This window comes from Trichoderma atroviride, chromosome 4 (assembly GCF_020647795.1).
Source record: "Trichoderma atroviride chromosome 4, complete sequence".
Lineage (NCBI taxonomy): Eukaryota > Fungi > Ascomycota > Sordariomycetes > Hypocreales > Hypocreaceae > Trichoderma > Trichoderma atroviride.
In genome coordinates, this window is record NC_089403.1 from 177,017 (window position 1) to 195,388 (window position 18,372).

The window sequence follows — 18,372 nt, forward strand, 5'->3', positions numbered from 1 at the left end:
GATGAATCATCAAACAATAGCTGTGCTGCTAGTTGGCCAACTGTGGGGAAGGCCCAGTCCCGTGACCGGCTTCCATCGGCAGAGCACAGAGGCCGGTGTCGGAAGGAGAGAAACATTGGCAGCGATGTTAGGCCTCAACTAGAGTCGAGATCGATCTTTTGGCTGTATGGTGCAGTAGAGTATATGTTGTCCGCATGTACAGCTCACTCTAAAAGCAATTATTATCTCAAAGCGTTAAGTTTCGCTGTTCATGCTAAAGAGTCCATCCTGTATCGGCTTCTAGCGATTTCGCTTGGCCTTTTTTAAACTAGTGCGCTAAGCTGTATACATCGTTAATAGACGGCCAACACTTTTGGTATTGCAGGTCTAATTTTTAGACCAAGGTTTCCAGGTTATATTACAGCGACGTTTACAATAGAGGATTCATGAATATGGAGTTAATATTCCGTTGAATGACATCAAATTAAAATGTAACATGCTTAACCTACCGTAAATAATATATGAGGTCATGTATATGTTCTGCAATCACTAGCCGCAAAGAGTCTTTTTTTTCTTCTATTCCAGGGTACGTGTAATCAGAAACTGCTGCATACTAGTACTAGTAGTAGTAAGTAAGCCCCCTAAGCTTGTCATGCTTGCCATCTCGTAACCCGCTGCAGTATAAGAAAAAGGGGTATTGGTAGAAGTTGTGGCATTTAGAATAGTGATGAATTTTGATGATTAGTCTTTTGAGTGTCTTTTCAGCAGTTGGAACTCGCCTGCTCACCAGGAAATCGATCCTTTGCGCTTGCGAAAACTCATCGAGGCCATTGCCGGATCTGCAGGGCTCTACCGCGTCCCTGGAGATACCCGGATCGACAAGACGTTAGCATCCGGGCCAATTTGCCTATACGGGCGGAAGATTGAAATACGAACTTTCCCCTTTTCGTATTGCTCACCAGAAGCAAATAACTCGCCCGTCCATGAACTTTGAGCCTAAACGCATCAAATATTTGCAGCATGACCCGCGTTACTGCTAGTATCGTCGTCCCGATTGTAGGTTCAAACATCTATTGATGTTTTACCTGACGTGAGTAATGCTAGCGAGTCCGCCCTGAGTCATGACCGCACGAGACAAACGAGCTGGGGTGGTGGGTAATCCGGAATACTCAACCGCTAACATGGGCGTTAAATTCCAAGGTTACGGTTTCTTGGAGGCCTTGGATGTGGCAGCCTGCCGGTACCCTGCAAGAAATATATTACGCACCTTTGTGCTAGGCCTGCAATGCCAGAAAGATCAATTGCCCTGCATCGTGCATGCAGCCAAGCATCGCTTCATGCAGGGGATCCTTAGAAACGTAGGAATCGGAGTTTGAGCTAATGAGGCCGCTTCTATTTTGAGGCACGGAAAATGTGTTGTTTTTTCCATTCTATGAACTGCTTGACCACGACTGTTTCCGTCAAGTGTCTCTGCCACCACGCTGCATGTAGTCATTGTAGGCTTCTTCTTCTGTGAGTTCTTGCATTTCCGTATATCCGTAATCGTGCCATGTATTGAGTTGCCTATTTCCTCGGCAGCACTCGGCCAATATATCTCTTCATCCGTACTAGGCACGAATCTCATGGAAAAATTGTCGTCTGGAGAAAGACCTCGGACGTCGGGTTTACTATTGAGCTCCTATGGTAATAGAATCCAAGAGCTTTGTAGTCTGAAGATTGTTTGCTACAATATTACATGAGATGACGATGACTTACGTTTTATCCAAGTGAAACTCGAACATTATCATTAAGCTCAGAAATCCGAGACCATACAAGCAAAAATAGACTATCTTGTCATTGATCAAAGGAAGCCAGGCGAACGGAGCGCGCTCTGCATCAAGAATGTGTGGGGATACCTTCCAGGCAGCCGTCTCAAGTCAGACCATCTTTGACGCATTGCTTTCAATATTGGTGACTGCCTTCTTGACTGAGATATTGCAGTTTACTAAAAACAATTTTGAAGAGAAAAAATTACATAGTGGAAATACAAGCGAGCAGAGCACGCTAATGTGCAGGAGATCTTACAGGCAGCCGTCTCAAGTCAGACCATTTTTCATGCATTGCGTCTAATATTTGCAACTGCCTTCTTGACTGGGATACTGCAACTTACTAAAACCAAAATAAATCATATAAAAGAAATGGATAAAATGCGTCGTGGAATTTCATGTGTCAGAGTTGGCTAGTACCGTTGTTTAGTCTTAGATTAACGTACAGAGCTAGTTGATCGAGTTGCGTTTACAATGCTGCCCAAGTACAACAAGTGCCTTCTATAATTTAGCAGCGCTATTCGCCTTTGGTAAATTAATAAATTAAATGCAGGCACAGCCCGTCAGCCTCAAGCCCTTGGCGCACCTGAATAGGAAACATTAAACTGCGCTTCCAAGGCGAGAAAATCCACCAGTAAGCTTTGCCCCTTAACCCATGGGCGTCCCATGGCGATCAAGATCTGTGGTTCACAAACCCACGTGCCCCCTGCAAAAAAAGCGACAAAATGGAGAGATATTATTCATACGGGCATTTTTAGTCAAGGGGCACGGCCTAGAATCGATTTGTTTCGTCTGATCTAGTTTGTCAGGCAACCTGCGCCTTACAAGAAACAGGCCTTAGTCAAGTCTATTTTTTAACGACCTTCCCAAAACACCATCGCCCAACCAACCAGCTGCTGTTTACAGAAAAATTGATAAGTCCTGCTTACTTGGCTAAGACAACTGAGACTTGATTGATTCGAGCGTATGACATGCTGAATCGCGGCAGCGGAAAAATTGCACGTCTTACACCGAATGAATGCATGATGAGTGTTGAAGCCAGGTACCGGGCTCGCCGAGCTTGGCCTGGACTATACGAAGTGCAATATCCAAGGGTTGGCGATACCCGAAAAAGCCTTTGTTGTCGATCGTGATGATGAATCAATAGCTAGGCTGAGCAATAGTAGTCAGAAACGGCAGAGAGCATCGAGTATATATAGAGCTGGCGATCTCTTCCTTCTTCGTCCCAATCATCTCACACTTCACTTGCAATAACAACTCAGTTCGAGACATTACAGCTCAACATCTTTGATATCACAAACACGAGTTTATAAACAAACTACAAACTCTTCAAAATGTTCGCCAAGACCGCCGTTGTTATTCTGGCCGCTGTTGCCAGCGTTGTCAGCGCTCTCCCCAGCTCCGAGCCTCCGTCTCGTGTTGAGTCTGCTCCCCGAGCCAAGCGAACCACGTGAGTTTTGTAGATGAGAGATGAGTAGATGCTTTCGGATCGCTAACATCTACCATCAGTCACTCCGGTCTCGCTACCGTTTACGACCAGTTCGGTGCCGCTGGATCTTGCGGCCAAGTGCACGCTGACAGCGACTTCATTGGCGCTCTTACTCCCACCTGGCAGGGTTCTTCATGGCCCCCCCAAGTACTGTGGCCGCAAGGTTTTCATCACCAACACTGGCAGCGGTGATGGTGTTGGTGGCAAGGGCAACAGCGTCACCATCGCTGTTGCGGATACCTGCCCTGGCTGCCCTTCTGCCGACAGCATTGATCTGTCTCGCGGAGCTTTCAGCTCGCTCACCAACGGTGCCACCACCGGAAACGTCAACATTGACTGGTAAGTATCCGCGCATGCTGGTTCGAGACATCTGTACTGACAAGATTTAGGCATTTCTGCAACACCAACGGCCAGTGCTAAATGTCCATCACGAAGCCTACCAGCTGGATCAGCATGACTGATCTGTTACAATTTTGCTTGCCTTCGATTCTCTCTATATATTGATGTACATACTCTTTCAATGACCTCATGCACATAGTTGAATATTGATGAATATACATCAACTTTACATACTATTCCTTATGCGTCTTATGTGATCTTTCGTCTACAATATTTGGCACGGATCAGGGGGAAGCGAGGCGTAGAGGATTTTCTAGGGCGGTATATATCACAAGCTGCAATACGTTGTATGTCTGTTGATTACTCTAGTCCTATTGTATATTTGTAGAGTTCTTTAATACGTCAACGCAGTAGACTATCGTAGAGAAGTTGTCGTCCATGCCGTTCAACAAGGTAGAATCACAATGATGAATACTACTAATCTATATGCACTCCTGAATACGTTTAAATGCATTGCATGTTGATTAGCAATATACGAAGAAGGCGTATTTAATATGACAAGTATTGACATAATGTCTAGCATGAATGCCCAAGCCACGCCACGTGCGTTTAATTTATTCAAGTCGATACTCTATCCATTCATGACCTGCTAAAGGTACCGCTAATCGCACTCCAAACACCCCGGTATGCCTTGACAATTGCATGTCTTCCGTCATATAAAGGATATATGACCACCGCGAAGAATGCTAGAAACTGCCATATAATCGCAACCGTCGTCCAGCCGGAAAAGAAGGATTTGGTGAAGATGTAGTTTCGGTATAATGGCATTGGCCATGCGACAAAAGTGACGAGAACGACTACGACAAAGAAGATCCAAGCTATGCGGTACCAACGATGCAGTTCTTGTAACGTCGCCTCATCAAATGGATGCTGCACATTGTCAAGGTCGAGTGTGCTTGGATCGCTATTTATCGACACGCTCGTATTACCTTTTTCTCCAATGTCAAGAGTCTTGGCATTCTCTGGATCGGAAGCTGTAACTGATATATTCTCGCTTGGTGAATTTGAAGCCCCAATACCATGGCTATTTGACTCGCTGGTATCTTTATCAGTTATGGCATCCTTTTCCCTGTTGCTCGAAAGTGATGGTTCAGGTCCATCGAGCTTTGGTGCTTCTGCAAGCTCAATGAGCAAGAATCGTCGCCAATCAAATGTCTCTGGCTTGTAAAGAGAAATGACAACTGAGTAAAGAGCAGGAGAGAAGAAGGACGCAATAGCTCCATACAAGGCAGGGAAACTGGCCTCCGTCGTTGCGATGTTGATAGTGCCGTAGAGCGACTTGGCTGTAGCCAGCCAAACACTGAGGCCCGTGAGGAATCCGAGAATTGGCGATGCGACGGCCGCTAGTCTCGTCTGCTTCGACCACGCAAGGGTCAGACCCAGGGGAATGATGCCGGGGCAGGAGAGGATTGGCCTGAAGTAGCCGATCCATGTCATGTCAGCTCCACCATAGTTGAGTGCCAGTGAGATGCCGGTAATGAAAATGGCATGGAAAACAACGGCAAGGTGGCTGACTCTCATAATCTTCTTATCCGATGCCTTTGGGTCAATGTACGTTTTATAAACGTCGAATGATAGAATGCTGCTGACGGCAATCATGGAAGAAGAGACGGTGCTAGTAAGAGCCATGAATAAGAGAACAAAGAAGGCCACAATTCCCTTATCTCCGATGAGAGCCTTGATTGTGTACGGCATCACCAAGCCTGCATTAACAAGGTCTGGAGAGAACTCGCCGGGGTATGTCGGGAAAATCGGAGTGTTATGAATGGCCCTGGCAGTGAGACCAATAACGGTGCCGAGGCCCCATGGAATCCCGAATATAGCAATTGCTGCAAGGTTATAGCCAGGCACGGTAGCTTTGACCTCAGTAGCAAATGACTTTTGCCAGAATGCCGTATCCTGTCGGGCGAAGAATCAGCAAAGTTACGCATCAAAAGAACTTGAAGCACAGGCTCATTCTTACCATGACCACGAGAGCAAGGTTTCCGAACTTGAGAATCAGTCCCCAAATAATCGAGTCAAGGGACTTCATTGTAAGCAGGGATCCCTCGTAATTTCCTGCAATAATATTTTCCGAGGCCGTCGCCATGACCTTGTCATACAAACCTCCAAGGCCTCCCACTGCATCGTGAGTTAACGTTGTTAGGGTGAAGTAAATGATTAGGATCAAAGCAATAGTCGTGTGAAGGTAGTCTGTCAAAAAGGTCGCCTTAAGGCCTCCCACTGCCGTATACAAGACCACTGCCGCATAATGTCAGCAGGCGTGTTCTGTTTAAATCCATTTCAGGTGCAAATTAGTGACACTTACCTCCGAGAGGAATGAGAATGGTGGCTGCAACAAAATGCATGCCAGACACACCATAGATCAGTTGCGACCCAGTTAAGATCATGGATGCGCATCCAAAGACGTTGTTTGTGATATTCAAGACAATGAACACAAGATGACCAAGTTTGCCATAACGCATCCGGATAATTTCCAATGATGTGTGTGCATATGGTACGCGAATTTTGGCCAGCACGCCAAGAGCTGCCATCAAAGCAATCTGAAAGCACAGCCCTGTAGCCCACCACTACAAAACAACATACGTCTGTTAATATGTGATGAACCTGACTATAGAATAGTACAAGTCAAAAAAAAAGAGACTTACAAAAGGAACAGCCATCCCGAATTTATAGCAGAATGCAGCTGAAAACACCGTTTCGTTGATCCACATCCAGGATGAAAACACCGCCGACGCTGTTAATCCTGTCCCTACTGATCTATTGGCGACCATGAACATTTCTGAAGTCGATGAATCTTCTGAAAGGTAAGCCCGCTGGATTTTTATGGCCACCAGAACGATGCCGCAAAAGCCAACACCCAATCCTATCAGGAGGCCATATGCCGTTCCCTGAGGGATCACAGGCACCCCGGATACGCCCAGTTGGACCGACATGATGAAGGCCAGATACAGTGGGCTTTTTAAATCGTCGCTAAGTTCCTCGAGCCTCAATGAAAGGATGCCTCTCAAATTATGGGAGATCTGTTGAGACTTTTAAACATATCAACGAGGCAAGTATACCCAAGAGACTTTTTATCTGCCGTTCATCGACCACTGCCGTCTTCTTATCTCGCACTTGTAGATCTTACTATCTTGAGTCTGCACCGTTTCGGGGAATCGTGGAACTCGTAGGCCCATAAACACAGCACGTTGCATTGGGAAGCAATGACGTTATTTTGTCTTCTCAACTAGCTTGTATATATGATCCGTAATAACACAGAAGCCTCTCATAATCTCACCCGCAAGCGTGGTGTTGCGATGAAGCAATACAGGGCCTCTTCAGCGGCCGACAAACGGACTTCGGTAGTTGCCCGTAGATGTTTGCCGACAAAACAAATAATCAGAAAACGATTCGGCTAAATGAGATGAAGTTTGCAAGTCGATTTAATTCGACATTTTACTGGAAATCGATTGTATCAAGTATGCGAGATCGGCCGTTGATGTGAGATCATGGTGGGAATTGCGTGCTATGTGCGTAGTGTGACGACTTTATAGCGGCACATCAACGATGCTAGGTATTGCTCCATGCACAAAATACTAGCGAGATATTATTTATGACTTGAACCAATCTAATATGATTCAATGCGACCAATTGGGTGATTTGAGTAGCTGAGATAATTTATTGGGGTATTTAATATATGCTATTTCTACTTCTGATTCAAAAGCCCTCCGATCTTCAAATAAACCAGTCTTGCATCTTAACTCTGCTATGATATACGCATCACAGAGTAATATCCGTCTCTTCTGAAGATATTGCTGTACAATAATATTGAAGCAACCATGGGCGATAAAATACCAGCCGCGGCCGATGGCCTACAAGCCAAAGGCAAGAAACAAATCATCCTGAACGCATTCGTCATGAATACTCCAGGCCACTTATCTCCTGGCTTCTGGCGACATCCGAAAAACAAGACGGACCAGTACACAAAACTCTCATTCTGGACAGACCTTGCGCAACTCTTGGATAAAGCGCAGTTTCATGCCATGTTCATCGCAGATACTCTGGGGCCATACGACGTATACAAGGGACCTGCCAACGTCGTGCCAGCTTTGGCGTCTGGCGCTCAGTATCCAGTCAACGACCCGTTGTACCTTGTTCCTGCAATGGCAGCTGTAACAAAAAACCTGATCTTTGGCGTTACAGCCAGTTTGACCTATGAGAAGCCTTATGCACTTGCTCGACGTCTGTCTACCGTAGACCATTTGAGCGAGGGCCGTGTTGCTTGGAACATTGTCACATCATATCTCGACAGCGCAGCTCGCAACCACGGGCTCAAGGAGCAAATTCCTCATGATGAAAGATATGCCATTGCTCACGAGTACATGGAAGTGCTCTATAAACTGTGGGAAGGGAGTTTCCGGGATGGCGCAGTTCTTCGAGACCGTGAAAGCGGCACATACATTGCAAGTGACGGCGTTGTTCAGATCCTGCACAAGGGCAAATATTTCGAAGTGCCTGGGCCCCATTTCTGCGAGCCGTCTCCTCAGCGCACTCCATTCCTCTTCCAAGCAGGCGTGTCGGAGGCAGGCAACGGTTTCGGAGGAAAGCATGGAGAGGCCATCTTTGTTGGTGGCCAGACGCCAGAGGGAGTAAGAAAGACTGTGGATAACATACGAGATGTAGCGCGACAGGAAGGGCGGAACCCAGACCATATCAAAGTCATTGTTGGTATGCTCATCATCGTTGCTGCAACAGACGAAGAAGCTCAAGCCAAAAGGGAAAGCTATCTCCAGTACGCCGACCAAGAAGGTGCTTTAGCTCTATTCGGTGGATGGACTGGCGTCGATCTTTCTGGCTACTCCGACGATGAAGATTTTCGCTTCACAGAGTCTCCAAGATTGCAGTCAATTGTCAGAAGGTGGTCAGACACTGTTCCAGGTACTGACAATCTTCCATGGACAAAGAGAAGAATTGTGGAATATCTCAGCCTGGGCGGCCTTGGTGCAAAGGCAGTCGGAAGCCCAACAACAGTAGCGGATGAGCTAGAGAGGTGGATTGAGGTATCTGGAGTAGATGGATTCAACCTAGCTCACGTTACAAATCCGGGTAGTTTCGAGGACATCATCGAGTTTCTTCTTCCTGAGCTGAGGAAGCGAGGTGTCTTCCGAAGCGATGTTGAGAAGGAGGGCGCAACGGCAAGAGAAGTGTTTATTGGGTCGAAGAGGCTGCCAGAGGATCACCCAGGCAGTCAGTACAAGTGGCGGGCCGGCGAGGCTCTGCCAGAATATCGCCAGAGAGAAATCGGGAAGACGGCTAGCGATTAGTAGAAGATATCGCGATATCGACGTGCCCTAGCGTGCCATGATGCATGGCTTTTGTATATATTTTTATAGGCAGTTTGAGTCTCTCGGTTCATCTGATGTATCAGAGCATTAACAGGGCATTTTTGAATAGATTTCATGCTCAGTCAATCGCATGCATTTAATGACTGTCGAAGCAGTCGTAATGCATTTTGGTATGAAGGTACATTGGGAAAAATATTTGCTTGAGAGAAAGTCTCCAAAAACTCATATAGAAACGTCTTATCGGAAACATCTTCCTGCGTGTTCGCAGCCAACGCGAGCGTCAGGGCACAGCTGAGCGTGACGTGAACAAAAACCCACGATCTCCGAATCGGGCAATCGAGCCTGAGCAGTTCCAGATACGTGCGAAGAACAGAGCGGCAGCGCTCCAGATGGGTGTCTGTGAGTTCTTTGCTGTACTCATCGCCATACGAGAGCATGACTGGACGGTAGAGACAGAGCACCACCGAATCCACAAATTCGCGGAAGAAATGATGCTGGATACAATCGTCTCGGTTTCTGCATACCGAGGCATTCTGAAGGTGAGAAGCAGACCGCGCGACAATTTGATCAACTACTTTCTTGAAATCGCGAATCTCAAGAAGAGAGAGCTGCCGTTTGGAGAACTTGGCCTTATTGGTAGCTTGGCTTATCTTATTGGCCGTTATGAAGAGGTGATTGCAGCTGTGCGTGAAGGGATACTGCCGAGATGACTCTTGGGCTGGCGAGATATCATCCAGAACCGTAATACAAGACGGCCGCCCGTACCAAAGAGAGACCAGCGTGTCTTGCCATATTAGTGACCGCCTACCCAGTTGTTAATGGAAGCCATTATAAGTTGACATTTAAATAAATTAAATGTATCACTTACCAGATGTAGTAATTTACAGTCGCCTCGCCTTTCTGTTTTATGGCAACATCGTCGGGGTCTGGAGAACAATGAAGGCCGAGTGTTTGCGCAAGACGTATAGTCAGCCCTGGAGTACATTCACGTATAATTAGCACCATATTCTTAACGCATTAAATCAGATTTTGCCAAAGAGTATTCACCTAAAATGGACCAAGAGGCCCCAGCATTCGCTTGGTTCTGCAAAAAGTTGACGAGCAGTATGAGGGCCTGGATGGTGTGGGTATCAGGAAAAGAAATGAAGTTGTTCAGTCGCAAGCACTGCATAGAGCAGCATGCTATGAGTTTCGGCATCCGTCAGAAATAGTGACTCGCATAATGACCAACAAAAAGAGACTTACCAAACACGCCGGCTTTGAGCAGCTCAGATTCTTGGTCGTAGCGAAGCTGCGCGCTACATGCGAGAATACCAAATAGTAATCCGAACCAGGTCAAGGTGCATTCAGCTGGTGGAGTTTGCAACGCTGCATCCGGATTATTTCTTCTAGCGCAAAGAAAACGAGACAATGCAGCTTCAAATTGAACGAAATTGATGGTAAAGGGCAAAATACGGAATAGCGATGTCTGAAAGTACTGAACGTAGCTTTCTGCGTATTAGTTGGGAGGCACCCAGACGGAGATGTTGCGATTAGGACTCACCTCTTTATCTGCTCATCTTCAGGCAAAGCACTATAAATTACTTCAGGGCCGTCTGTCGGTTTCCATAGATTGGCAAATGGCATCAAAGCCCCGGAGTCCTGAAGACACAAAAGTTCGAATATGGTCTGCGGATTCGTTGAGGGCTTAAAAGCAGCTATTGGCGGGCTACTTCCTCCCTGAAGCCGTTGAAGAGAGCTGAGATTCTGAAACGTCGTAAGAAGGCTGGGAAGAGACTCCGGGCCCAGATGAACCCTAGTATTATACGGGGCAATCGGGTTCACATAAAGTCCTTGAGATATATCGTTGGCAAGGCTAGCGGCCGTGACATCGCTTTCGCTGGGTGCGGATGAGCCCGGATTAGAGACGTTACTAGCTCTAGACGGGTGGTTGACATCCGGAGCTAGAGTATAACTGCAAAGATCGGGGTGTCCACGGATGGCGCAACTCTCGCAAGGCTGGCCAAAGTTGCACTTGACTTTGCGTCGCCTGCACGGATAACACGCCTTTGCTGCTCGGAACCTTCGCCGCTTCGTGATGACCAAGTCGAATTCATGGGTGGAGAGCTTTGGCGCCTTGTCTTGGGACATTGACACGGTTCAATGTTTTGTTAGCGATGGTGGCGAATGCTTAATTCGGCGCGTTTCCGTTACTACATTTGTAGATTGCTTTCATTCTTTAGTTTGCACGTGGTCAAGTCTCGTGCGAATTTCAGTGAAGTCCTGCTTAGCAAACAACATGAATGGCAGATGGGATAAAAACTCCTCGAGCATAGTCCATCCTAAATGACAACCTAGGCAGTTCCATTCTAGGTGGTTAAGCTTTGTTATCGAATGGGTTCGTCCTATCAGCAGGCTTGATACTGCCGATGCCGATGCCGCAAAGAACCGCACATGATCTGTCACCCCTCTTATTAATCATGACCCTAGCCTGCTACTTGAGTGGATCAACCATTGATGGTGGCTGATGCCTATCTACAAATGCCTAATGTAGTAGGCCGTTAAGTAACGTGCCAAACAAAGCATAAACGATTTGCGGCAAATCTTTGTCCGAGGCCTATAGCTTGCGGCATGTAGGCCTATGCCAAGACTCTTAGAAGTGATGGGGATAGGAAATGGAGAAACAGCGTCACATGCCGAAGTTGGCGGAGGAGGGTCAAGAAAAAAAATTGATGAAAATATTGATAACTCAATAAGAATTGACTATGTTGGAGACGTAGAAAATATGAACAGTTCAAGTCCTAATCGTATCTACCAATTGGTGATGCCCAATTCTGTCTCTTTTGTTCGCGCAAACGGCAGCCTCATCGTGCACCGCCACCACCCAGCCACATATGGTGGGGTTATTGTGGCTGATCCTCAGCCTTGCGCAGCTCCAGTCTTGCTCTCCCAACCAAAGCAGCCCCTCCAAGCCATTCAACGATTCTCATCCCGTCTGCTGTTTTGAAGCCTAAACGATCCAGAACGTGTGGTTGAGAAACATCAGCGCCACACTCCTCATGAATCGCCAACGACCGCGCCTTAAGAATGGGGTTGATCTCCAGCTTCAATCAGCCTTTCAGGATGGCAACTGGCCAGTCGTGATCCGCCTTGCCGAGAAGCGAGCCAAGATCTCAAACGACCAGTACTATGAGGTGAGCTTTACAACTCATAGATTCAACTTTCTGAAGCTGACTGAGCATCTTGCTACTGAAGTTTCTCAAAATATGTGCCGAGAGCCAGCTTGATGATCCCAGCACCAAATTTGCTGCCGTTGCTGCTGTCTGGAAGCATGTCAAGGACGGCAGCACCATCAAGGATGTAGAGGCAATTGAGCTGATGGAGTGGGCCACGACAAACTTGATTGATGCAGATGATTTTGCCGAGACTCTGGGGCCGCTGAGAGTGCGCGCCGTCAAGGCCTCGCCAAAGGACAAGTTTGCTGCTACACGCTGTCTGGAATCGTGCTTGCTTCACTGGGATTTGGCCAGTGCTCAACAGGTAAACCCGCCGCGTATCCAGTTTTGAGATTAGTATCGACGCTGACCAGATCAAGATTGCGGCCATCATCGATCGCTCGTTCCCGCAGGAGAGGGACTGGCTATTCTGGAATATTGTCATCACGCATCTTCTTTCTGTGAGTGTCATACTCGAGCCACTATCCATGTGCCCAACTCTAGCTTGCTAATATTGCCATAGACAAGTCCACTGACCACGCCCGACAAACGGAAGCTGTACGGTACTTTGGCTCAAAAGCAGATCGAGAGAGCTGCTCAAGCCGCAGAACAGGTATTACACTCTTCAAATGCGATCTGGCCCATTGCAATACTAATGCCGACTCTCTATCTAGGCTCAAGACTCAAATGAGGCATCTAGCAAAGCCCCATCTAGGCGTGTGAAGACGGAAGAAGAGGTTCTATTGCTCTATGACATTGTTGAGACACACGGTACACCCGAAGACTTCCGCAAACTCATCTCTAGCTCTATTTTCTCTCCGGTTGTTCAGTTTCGCCGAGGTCGAAAGGAGGTAGTAATGCGCGCCATTGCCAAGTTTAGTCGAGATGGTGACTGGCCGGCGGTATTCAACCTCTGCAACGACTGTCTCTCCGACTGCGATGCCGATGGACAATTGACCCTACTGGCATCAGACATTGCCATGTGGCGGCATATAATCACTGCTGCTAGCCATATGAAGGAAACAAATCCAGAGTGAGTGATGCGCCACGTCCTTCGTCAGAACACTGCCTAGAACTCTGCTAACTTCGGCATCCTAGCTCTACGAATGTTGTCCAGAAGTTGCTGGCAAAGCTACTATCGTCTAGCCACATGCGACCCATGTACCGGCGCAACATCTTACTAGCCAGAGTTTTGGCCGTATTTAGCCTTGGCCCAAGTGACGAATCTGATTTGACAGATGGTCAGCCTTCTTCATTACGGCTAAGAGAGCTGATCCGCTACATTGATGATCAGTATACTAGCCCAGCATGCTTCAGCGACGTGAAGTCTCTAATGGAAAGCCTCGATGCTGCCGGACTAAAGTATCTGGCGTTTGATCATTTGCCCAAATTGGCAGAAGTTGACTCAAACGACTTCAAGGCAGCCAGCACGCGACTGCTGGCTCATAAAACGCAGTATCTACTATTGACGCACCGAAAGACAAAGTATCGCGACCAAAACCAACAGCTCAAATGCACAGTTTGTGATTCTACAGTGGAGTCAACGCTGTGCCAAACATGCCTGTCTCAACTATCACAGGCATGTGTAACCTTTTACAGCTCCGTCATAAAATCTGAGGGTGAAAAACCCAAGATCAACGCCGAGATCATGCCAGAACTCGCAATATTGATTGCATTTTGCAGCTTAAACTTGGCTTTCAGCGAGGACCAGGCCAGACAGTCTCTTAAACCACAAGCAACGCGCCATCTCATCCGCGCTCTTCTCTTGCTCGACGACCAACTCGCTCAGAATTCAGGTCATAGCCAGCTGTCTCTTGTTCTGACACAACTACACATACGCCTTGGTTCAGGCGCTAGAGCCAGCGACATTTGGGATGTCATTGGTGTAAAGCGTACCATAATCGACTCGCTCGGCCCCATCTTTTACGATCGCCTATCGACAATCTCCCCTGCTCTATTGTCAACTTATGACAGCTGGGGTAGCCATCTTATGGATCTTTTGCAATCGCATTACGTGAATTCCCTGAAGCTAAGGATGCATCAACGCTTAATAGACGCTTTTGAATCAGGAAGCTACAGTAGCGTGGTGGGTATTCCACAGTATATTGAGAGCCTTCGATCGAGCGGTACAAGAGCAATGAGTCTAGCGGAAGCGCGAAGAATCGAGAGACTCCTAGGACAGCCCTCACGCGAGCTGGAATCAGATCCGCGATTCAGTAAGATTTCGAGCGGTGAAATTTGACTCTGAAATTGAACTAACAATCGGATAGATGAGGTGAACGATGATACGGACCTCACTCAGACAATTGATTACGGATCATTTCCATCCTGGAACAGCAGGACAGTTCAGCCAATGCACCTCAACCTTCGGCTTGGGCCAGGGCCATCCGTAAGTCAAATTTCATCTCCCTTTCTCTAGATAGTATTTGTGCTAACTGTATTAAACTCGCAGAACCGCCGGTGCCATCTGTCCATGTTAGCCGAGGCGTTCCACGAGCTGCTGACTTACAAATCTCCGGCTAGCTACAAGGCCTCAGCGGGGAGCTCGGAATACGACCATGTCTTCATCACTGAAACCTTGGCCCGCCTTAGTAACTCTTTCCCCAGGTTCTTGGCCGGTCCAGATGATGAGATGACTCAGCCAGAGCTCTGCTATTTTGAGACCATTAGCCTGCTCTGCACTCTCATGTCTCTGTGCATCGATTTTGATCGGTCTTCCGATATTACCGATGCATTACATCAGACAACAGATGCCTTGAGCTCATCTCTTGAGAACCAGCAAAGTCAGATACTACACAGTGAGAAACCCTCGATTGAGCGCACGCTAACCATGCTTGGGTCAATGCACAACATTGCAATGCTTCGAGATTCAACGGTGGCAATCAAGCTGGCTGCTCAATGGATCTTGAGCCACAACGAGAAAGAAAAAGCCCGGGATAGATCAGGAAAGTCTAGCCTTCCTAAGGAACTGGCGTCTAAGATTAAAGATCTGCAGACGGCAGCCGAAAAGAGCATTAAAGAGGGCCAGGCGTGGATTGCAGAGCTCAAGACGGAGACCGTGTCACGAGACTTTGAGCCGAAGCTTAAGAAATGGGTACTAGAAGATGAGGATGCAATCAAGAGCATCCTCACGATGGACTCGCTGCCCGGGCTGATTGATAGCTGGCAGTTGAACGTCAAGGGGTGGCTGCAGGTCAAGTGGGCATAGATGTACATTTAGGCGGTGGAGCAGATGATGATGCTACAGGTATATATGATGTGTCGATAACGGGTCAGTGCATATGCCTGAGGAAGCGTTCCATAGATTCTAGAGCAAACGGCTTTACAAGGTCTTTCGCCTCTTTGTGTGGATAGAGGCTTGACAACGCCTGGCATACCAACGCAAACAAACCATCTCAAAGAGAATGGAATTCACAACGACAATGCGCGTTTGAGACTGGACAACCCCAGAAACCTCCATACAACTGCAGCAACCAAAATTCTCAATCGGCAAAAGGAGAAAAGTTGCCAAGTGCAATAAAATGTCTTGGGCTCATGAAACAGGCTTCGCCATTGGATGTGGAGTGAACATCGCAATTGAGGCGGGTCCCCCTTTTCGGCGCTGTGCCTTGAATGATTGCGCGTACATGCACGTCACCACCGGCGGTTTTGTCCTTCATTTTGCGACTTTTATAGCTGAGAATCTTGACGATAGGGTCCATTGCCGGTACAGACGGCAGTTTTATTACCCACTTATCTGTGAATAGGCCTGGCCTGGCCGCTGCGATTCCGCGTACAGAGTTGATGGTTTTGCGCTGAAACAGTGGCCCGCACGCGACCGATCACGATAACGGCGCTCCGGATATCAATCTATGGGCCATCAAAGACCAACAGCCCCCAGCCAGGATCAACTCTTTTCCCCGGCGTCTTCCTCCCTTTTGTTCCTCTTGGCTTCATTGCCCGTTATTGCTGTCCCAATTTTATCCCACTAATCTTTAACATCTTGGCAGCGCCAAGCGCTCGGCTAAGACGGCTCTGCTCCTCCCAGCACGCGCGTCCATCTCGGGTTGTGGGCAATTCATACTTGGCTGCATTGCTGCTAGGCGGCATCATGGCCTGTATCATCTTGTTTCTGCCGGCTTAGTGGAGGGCATCTGGCGTTAGTGGTAGCCGACAGGATCTAATTTGCAGACGAGATGCTCCGGCTTGCGTTGACAGCGCGGCGTCAGTTGGGCGCAGCCCTGGGGGTCTCCCCTGATACGCCGGGATCAAGGAGGGCGATGAAGGTATAACGTCCAGCTCTGCTGTGATGCAGAATTGTTGCTTTTCGATTCTATGGAGCGGGATTGCTTCTACAACAACTGCAGAACAAAAAAAAAAAAAGAGAGGTTATACTTGGACGACAAAGCCAGCCCGTGTTTGAGCGAAGATCATGAATGGTAGATGATCCATAATGCTAATTAGACGCTGCCACTCGCCCGTCTCAAATAGGAGTCTCACAATCATCATCATTGTGGTAACGGTGTTTCTTCTTACTCTCTTGGCTAAGAAAGAACATAGCAACGGGACAAGGCAATATGAGCTGCCCTTTGGCTTGGGTATTGGAATCTCAGCACAGGACGGGTTTCAAGCAATCAAATCATGTCCCTCAGATCTGGACCATCTGAGGCGCAAGCAGTATGGTTTAACTCGCAATGTTGTCTACCAGAAGCGTTGTTTTCGTGGCGTATATAGCAACGAGACCAGCCCGCGTGAGTCTGTCGCCGACATCGACGAGCCATTGCTGGGATCGAGAGCAGATATCCTGGATCTCGACGATGAGTGCAGCATCATTTCCTCCTCAGCGCCATTAGACCAGGCTAGATCATGCGAGCCCATTCCGTTTCCGATATCAGAGCCATTCCCAGCGGCCAATCTTTCCAACGTCATCTTTGGCGTGGCGACGACTCTCTCTCGTCTGCAAGACTCGGTTCCCCAGATCTCGCACTGGATGTCCGGAACGGGAGCTCTCTTTTTGGCAATTGTCGTTGACAAATCGGTTAGCGACAATAGTCTTGCCTCGTTGGAACAGCTGTACGACAGCCACGACATCAACCTAACGGCCATTCGACCATGGAACTGCACATTTGATGTCAACGAGCAGCACTTTGCAATCATCCGAGACCTCCATGACTATTCAAGCGAAGAAACTCAATGGGCTGCCATCATTGACGACGACACATTCTTCCCCTCGCCATATTCCATCACTCAGCTCCTGGCCTCACACGATTCGACTGTGCCAGCCTACATCGGCGGCCTCACCGAAAGCCAGGGAGCAATAGACTACTTTGGCGTCATGGCTTACGGAGGCGCTGGCGTCTTCATGAGCATGCCATTAATACGACAGCTAGACTCCCACGTCGACGAATGTCTAGCCGCGAGCCTCACCAGAGAAGGAGACGGCCTGTTGAGCGGCTGCATATACAACCACACGCAGACGGCATTAACCGCCGTCCCGGGCCTCTACCAACTCGACATGCGAGGCGACCTCGGCGGGTTTTACGAATCGGGCGTCTTCCCCCTTAGCCTCCACCACTGGAAGTCGTGGCACCAGGCCCCCGTCGACAAGATGGCCAAGATTGCCGACTTCTGCGGCGAGTGCTTCTTGCAGCGGTGGCGGTTCAACGGCGACACCGTCCTCGCCAACGGATACAGCATCAGCGTCTACGAGGGCGGCATCACCCAGCCCGAACTAGACCTCATCGAGGCCACTTGGGATGCAGCGAGGGCATACGAGGACACAATGGGCGCGATGAGAGACAAGGTGGATGACAGCAAGAAGAAGAGCTATCGACTTATTGACGCCGAGGAGATTGATGGGAAGCTGCGGCAGGTGTTTGTGCGTCATGGGGCTTCGGATTTGGATGGAGATGGCGAGACGGAGGCGATGGATGAGGTTGTGGAGCTTTGGTGGGAGTGGCCGCAGGACGACGAGTATTGAAGAGAGTGTAAATTTTGGTTTTTTGTTACGCATAATTGATGAACCGAGGGGCCGGGATATCATGGGACACTGGCAATGAGATGGGATGGGATAATTTGTGTTTTTTTTTTGCATGGAGTTTTTGGTCCCTGCCAGCTAGATATGTTGCAATATTCATAGAAATGAAATACTAAACAAGATTAGACAAATCTTGCCATTTGACTCGACAAATAAGTGGTCA

At 48.1% G+C, this 18,372-nt stretch overlaps 6 protein-coding genes across 6 annotated transcripts; 4 read left to right on the forward strand and 2 right to left on the reverse strand.

Moving 5' to 3' along the window:
* Nucleotides 1-3,118: 3,118 nt before the first annotated feature.
* Nucleotides 3,119-3,693, forward strand: TrAtP1_007260 (uncharacterized protein; the record flags this gene model as incomplete). The annotated part of the gene is made up of 4 exons (XM_066113448.1): nt 3,119-3,234; nt 3,294-3,323; nt 3,400-3,612; nt 3,663-3,693. The coding sequence occupies 4 exons, from the start codon at nt 3,119-3,121 to the stop codon at nt 3,691-3,693; spliced, it is 390 nt and encodes a 129-aa protein (XP_065969534.1).
* Nucleotides 3,694-4,112: 419 nt separating this feature from the next.
* Nucleotides 4,113-6,831, reverse strand: TrAtP1_007261 (uncharacterized protein). Its single transcript, XM_014092839.2, has 4 exons — nt 6,321-6,831; nt 5,981-6,242; nt 5,636-5,913; nt 4,113-5,571 (listed from the first exon to the last, which is right to left on the reverse strand). The coding sequence occupies exons 1-4, from the start codon at nt 6,606-6,608 to the stop codon at nt 4,252-4,254; spliced, it is 2,148 nt and encodes a 715-aa protein (XP_013948314.1). The 5' UTR covers nt 6,609-6,831; the 3' UTR covers nt 4,113-4,251.
* A 477-nt stretch (nt 6,832-7,308) lies between these two features.
* Nucleotides 7,309-11,438, reverse strand: TrAtP1_007263 (uncharacterized protein). Its single transcript, XM_014092919.2, has 5 exons — nt 10,543-11,438; nt 10,245-10,486; nt 10,047-10,181; nt 9,868-9,973; nt 7,309-9,803 (listed from the first exon to the last, which is right to left on the reverse strand). The coding sequence occupies exons 1-5, from the start codon at nt 11,127-11,129 to the stop codon at nt 9,122-9,124; spliced, it is 1,752 nt and encodes a 583-aa protein (XP_013948394.1). The 5' UTR covers nt 11,130-11,438; the 3' UTR covers nt 7,309-9,121.
* Nucleotides 7,494-8,978, forward strand: TrAtP1_007262 (uncharacterized protein; the record flags this gene model as incomplete). The annotated part of the gene is made up of 1 exon (XM_014092918.2): nt 7,494-8,978. The coding sequence occupies one exon, from the start codon at nt 7,494-7,496 to the stop codon at nt 8,976-8,978; it is 1,485 nt and encodes a 494-aa protein (XP_013948393.1).
* A 511-nt stretch (nt 11,439-11,949) lies between the features above and the next one.
* Nucleotides 11,950-15,888, forward strand: TrAtP1_007264 (uncharacterized protein). Its single transcript, XM_066113449.1, has 8 exons — nt 11,950-12,172; nt 12,234-12,518; nt 12,574-12,654; nt 12,717-12,806; nt 12,868-13,226; nt 13,292-14,409; nt 14,464-14,582; nt 14,646-15,888. The coding sequence occupies exons 1-8, from the start codon at nt 12,038-12,040 to the stop codon at nt 15,399-15,401; spliced, it is 2,943 nt and encodes a 980-aa protein (XP_065969535.1). The 5' UTR covers nt 11,950-12,037; the 3' UTR covers nt 15,402-15,888.
* TrAtP1_007265 (uncharacterized protein) lies at nt 15,868-18,327 on the forward strand. Its single transcript, XM_066113450.1, has one exon. It carries the CDS (start codon nt 16,626-16,628, stop codon nt 18,150-18,152), a length of 1,527 nt encoding a protein of 508 aa, XP_065969536.1. The 5' UTR covers nt 15,868-16,625; the 3' UTR covers nt 18,153-18,327.
* The last annotated feature ends 45 nt before the right edge of the window (nt 18,328-18,372 follow it).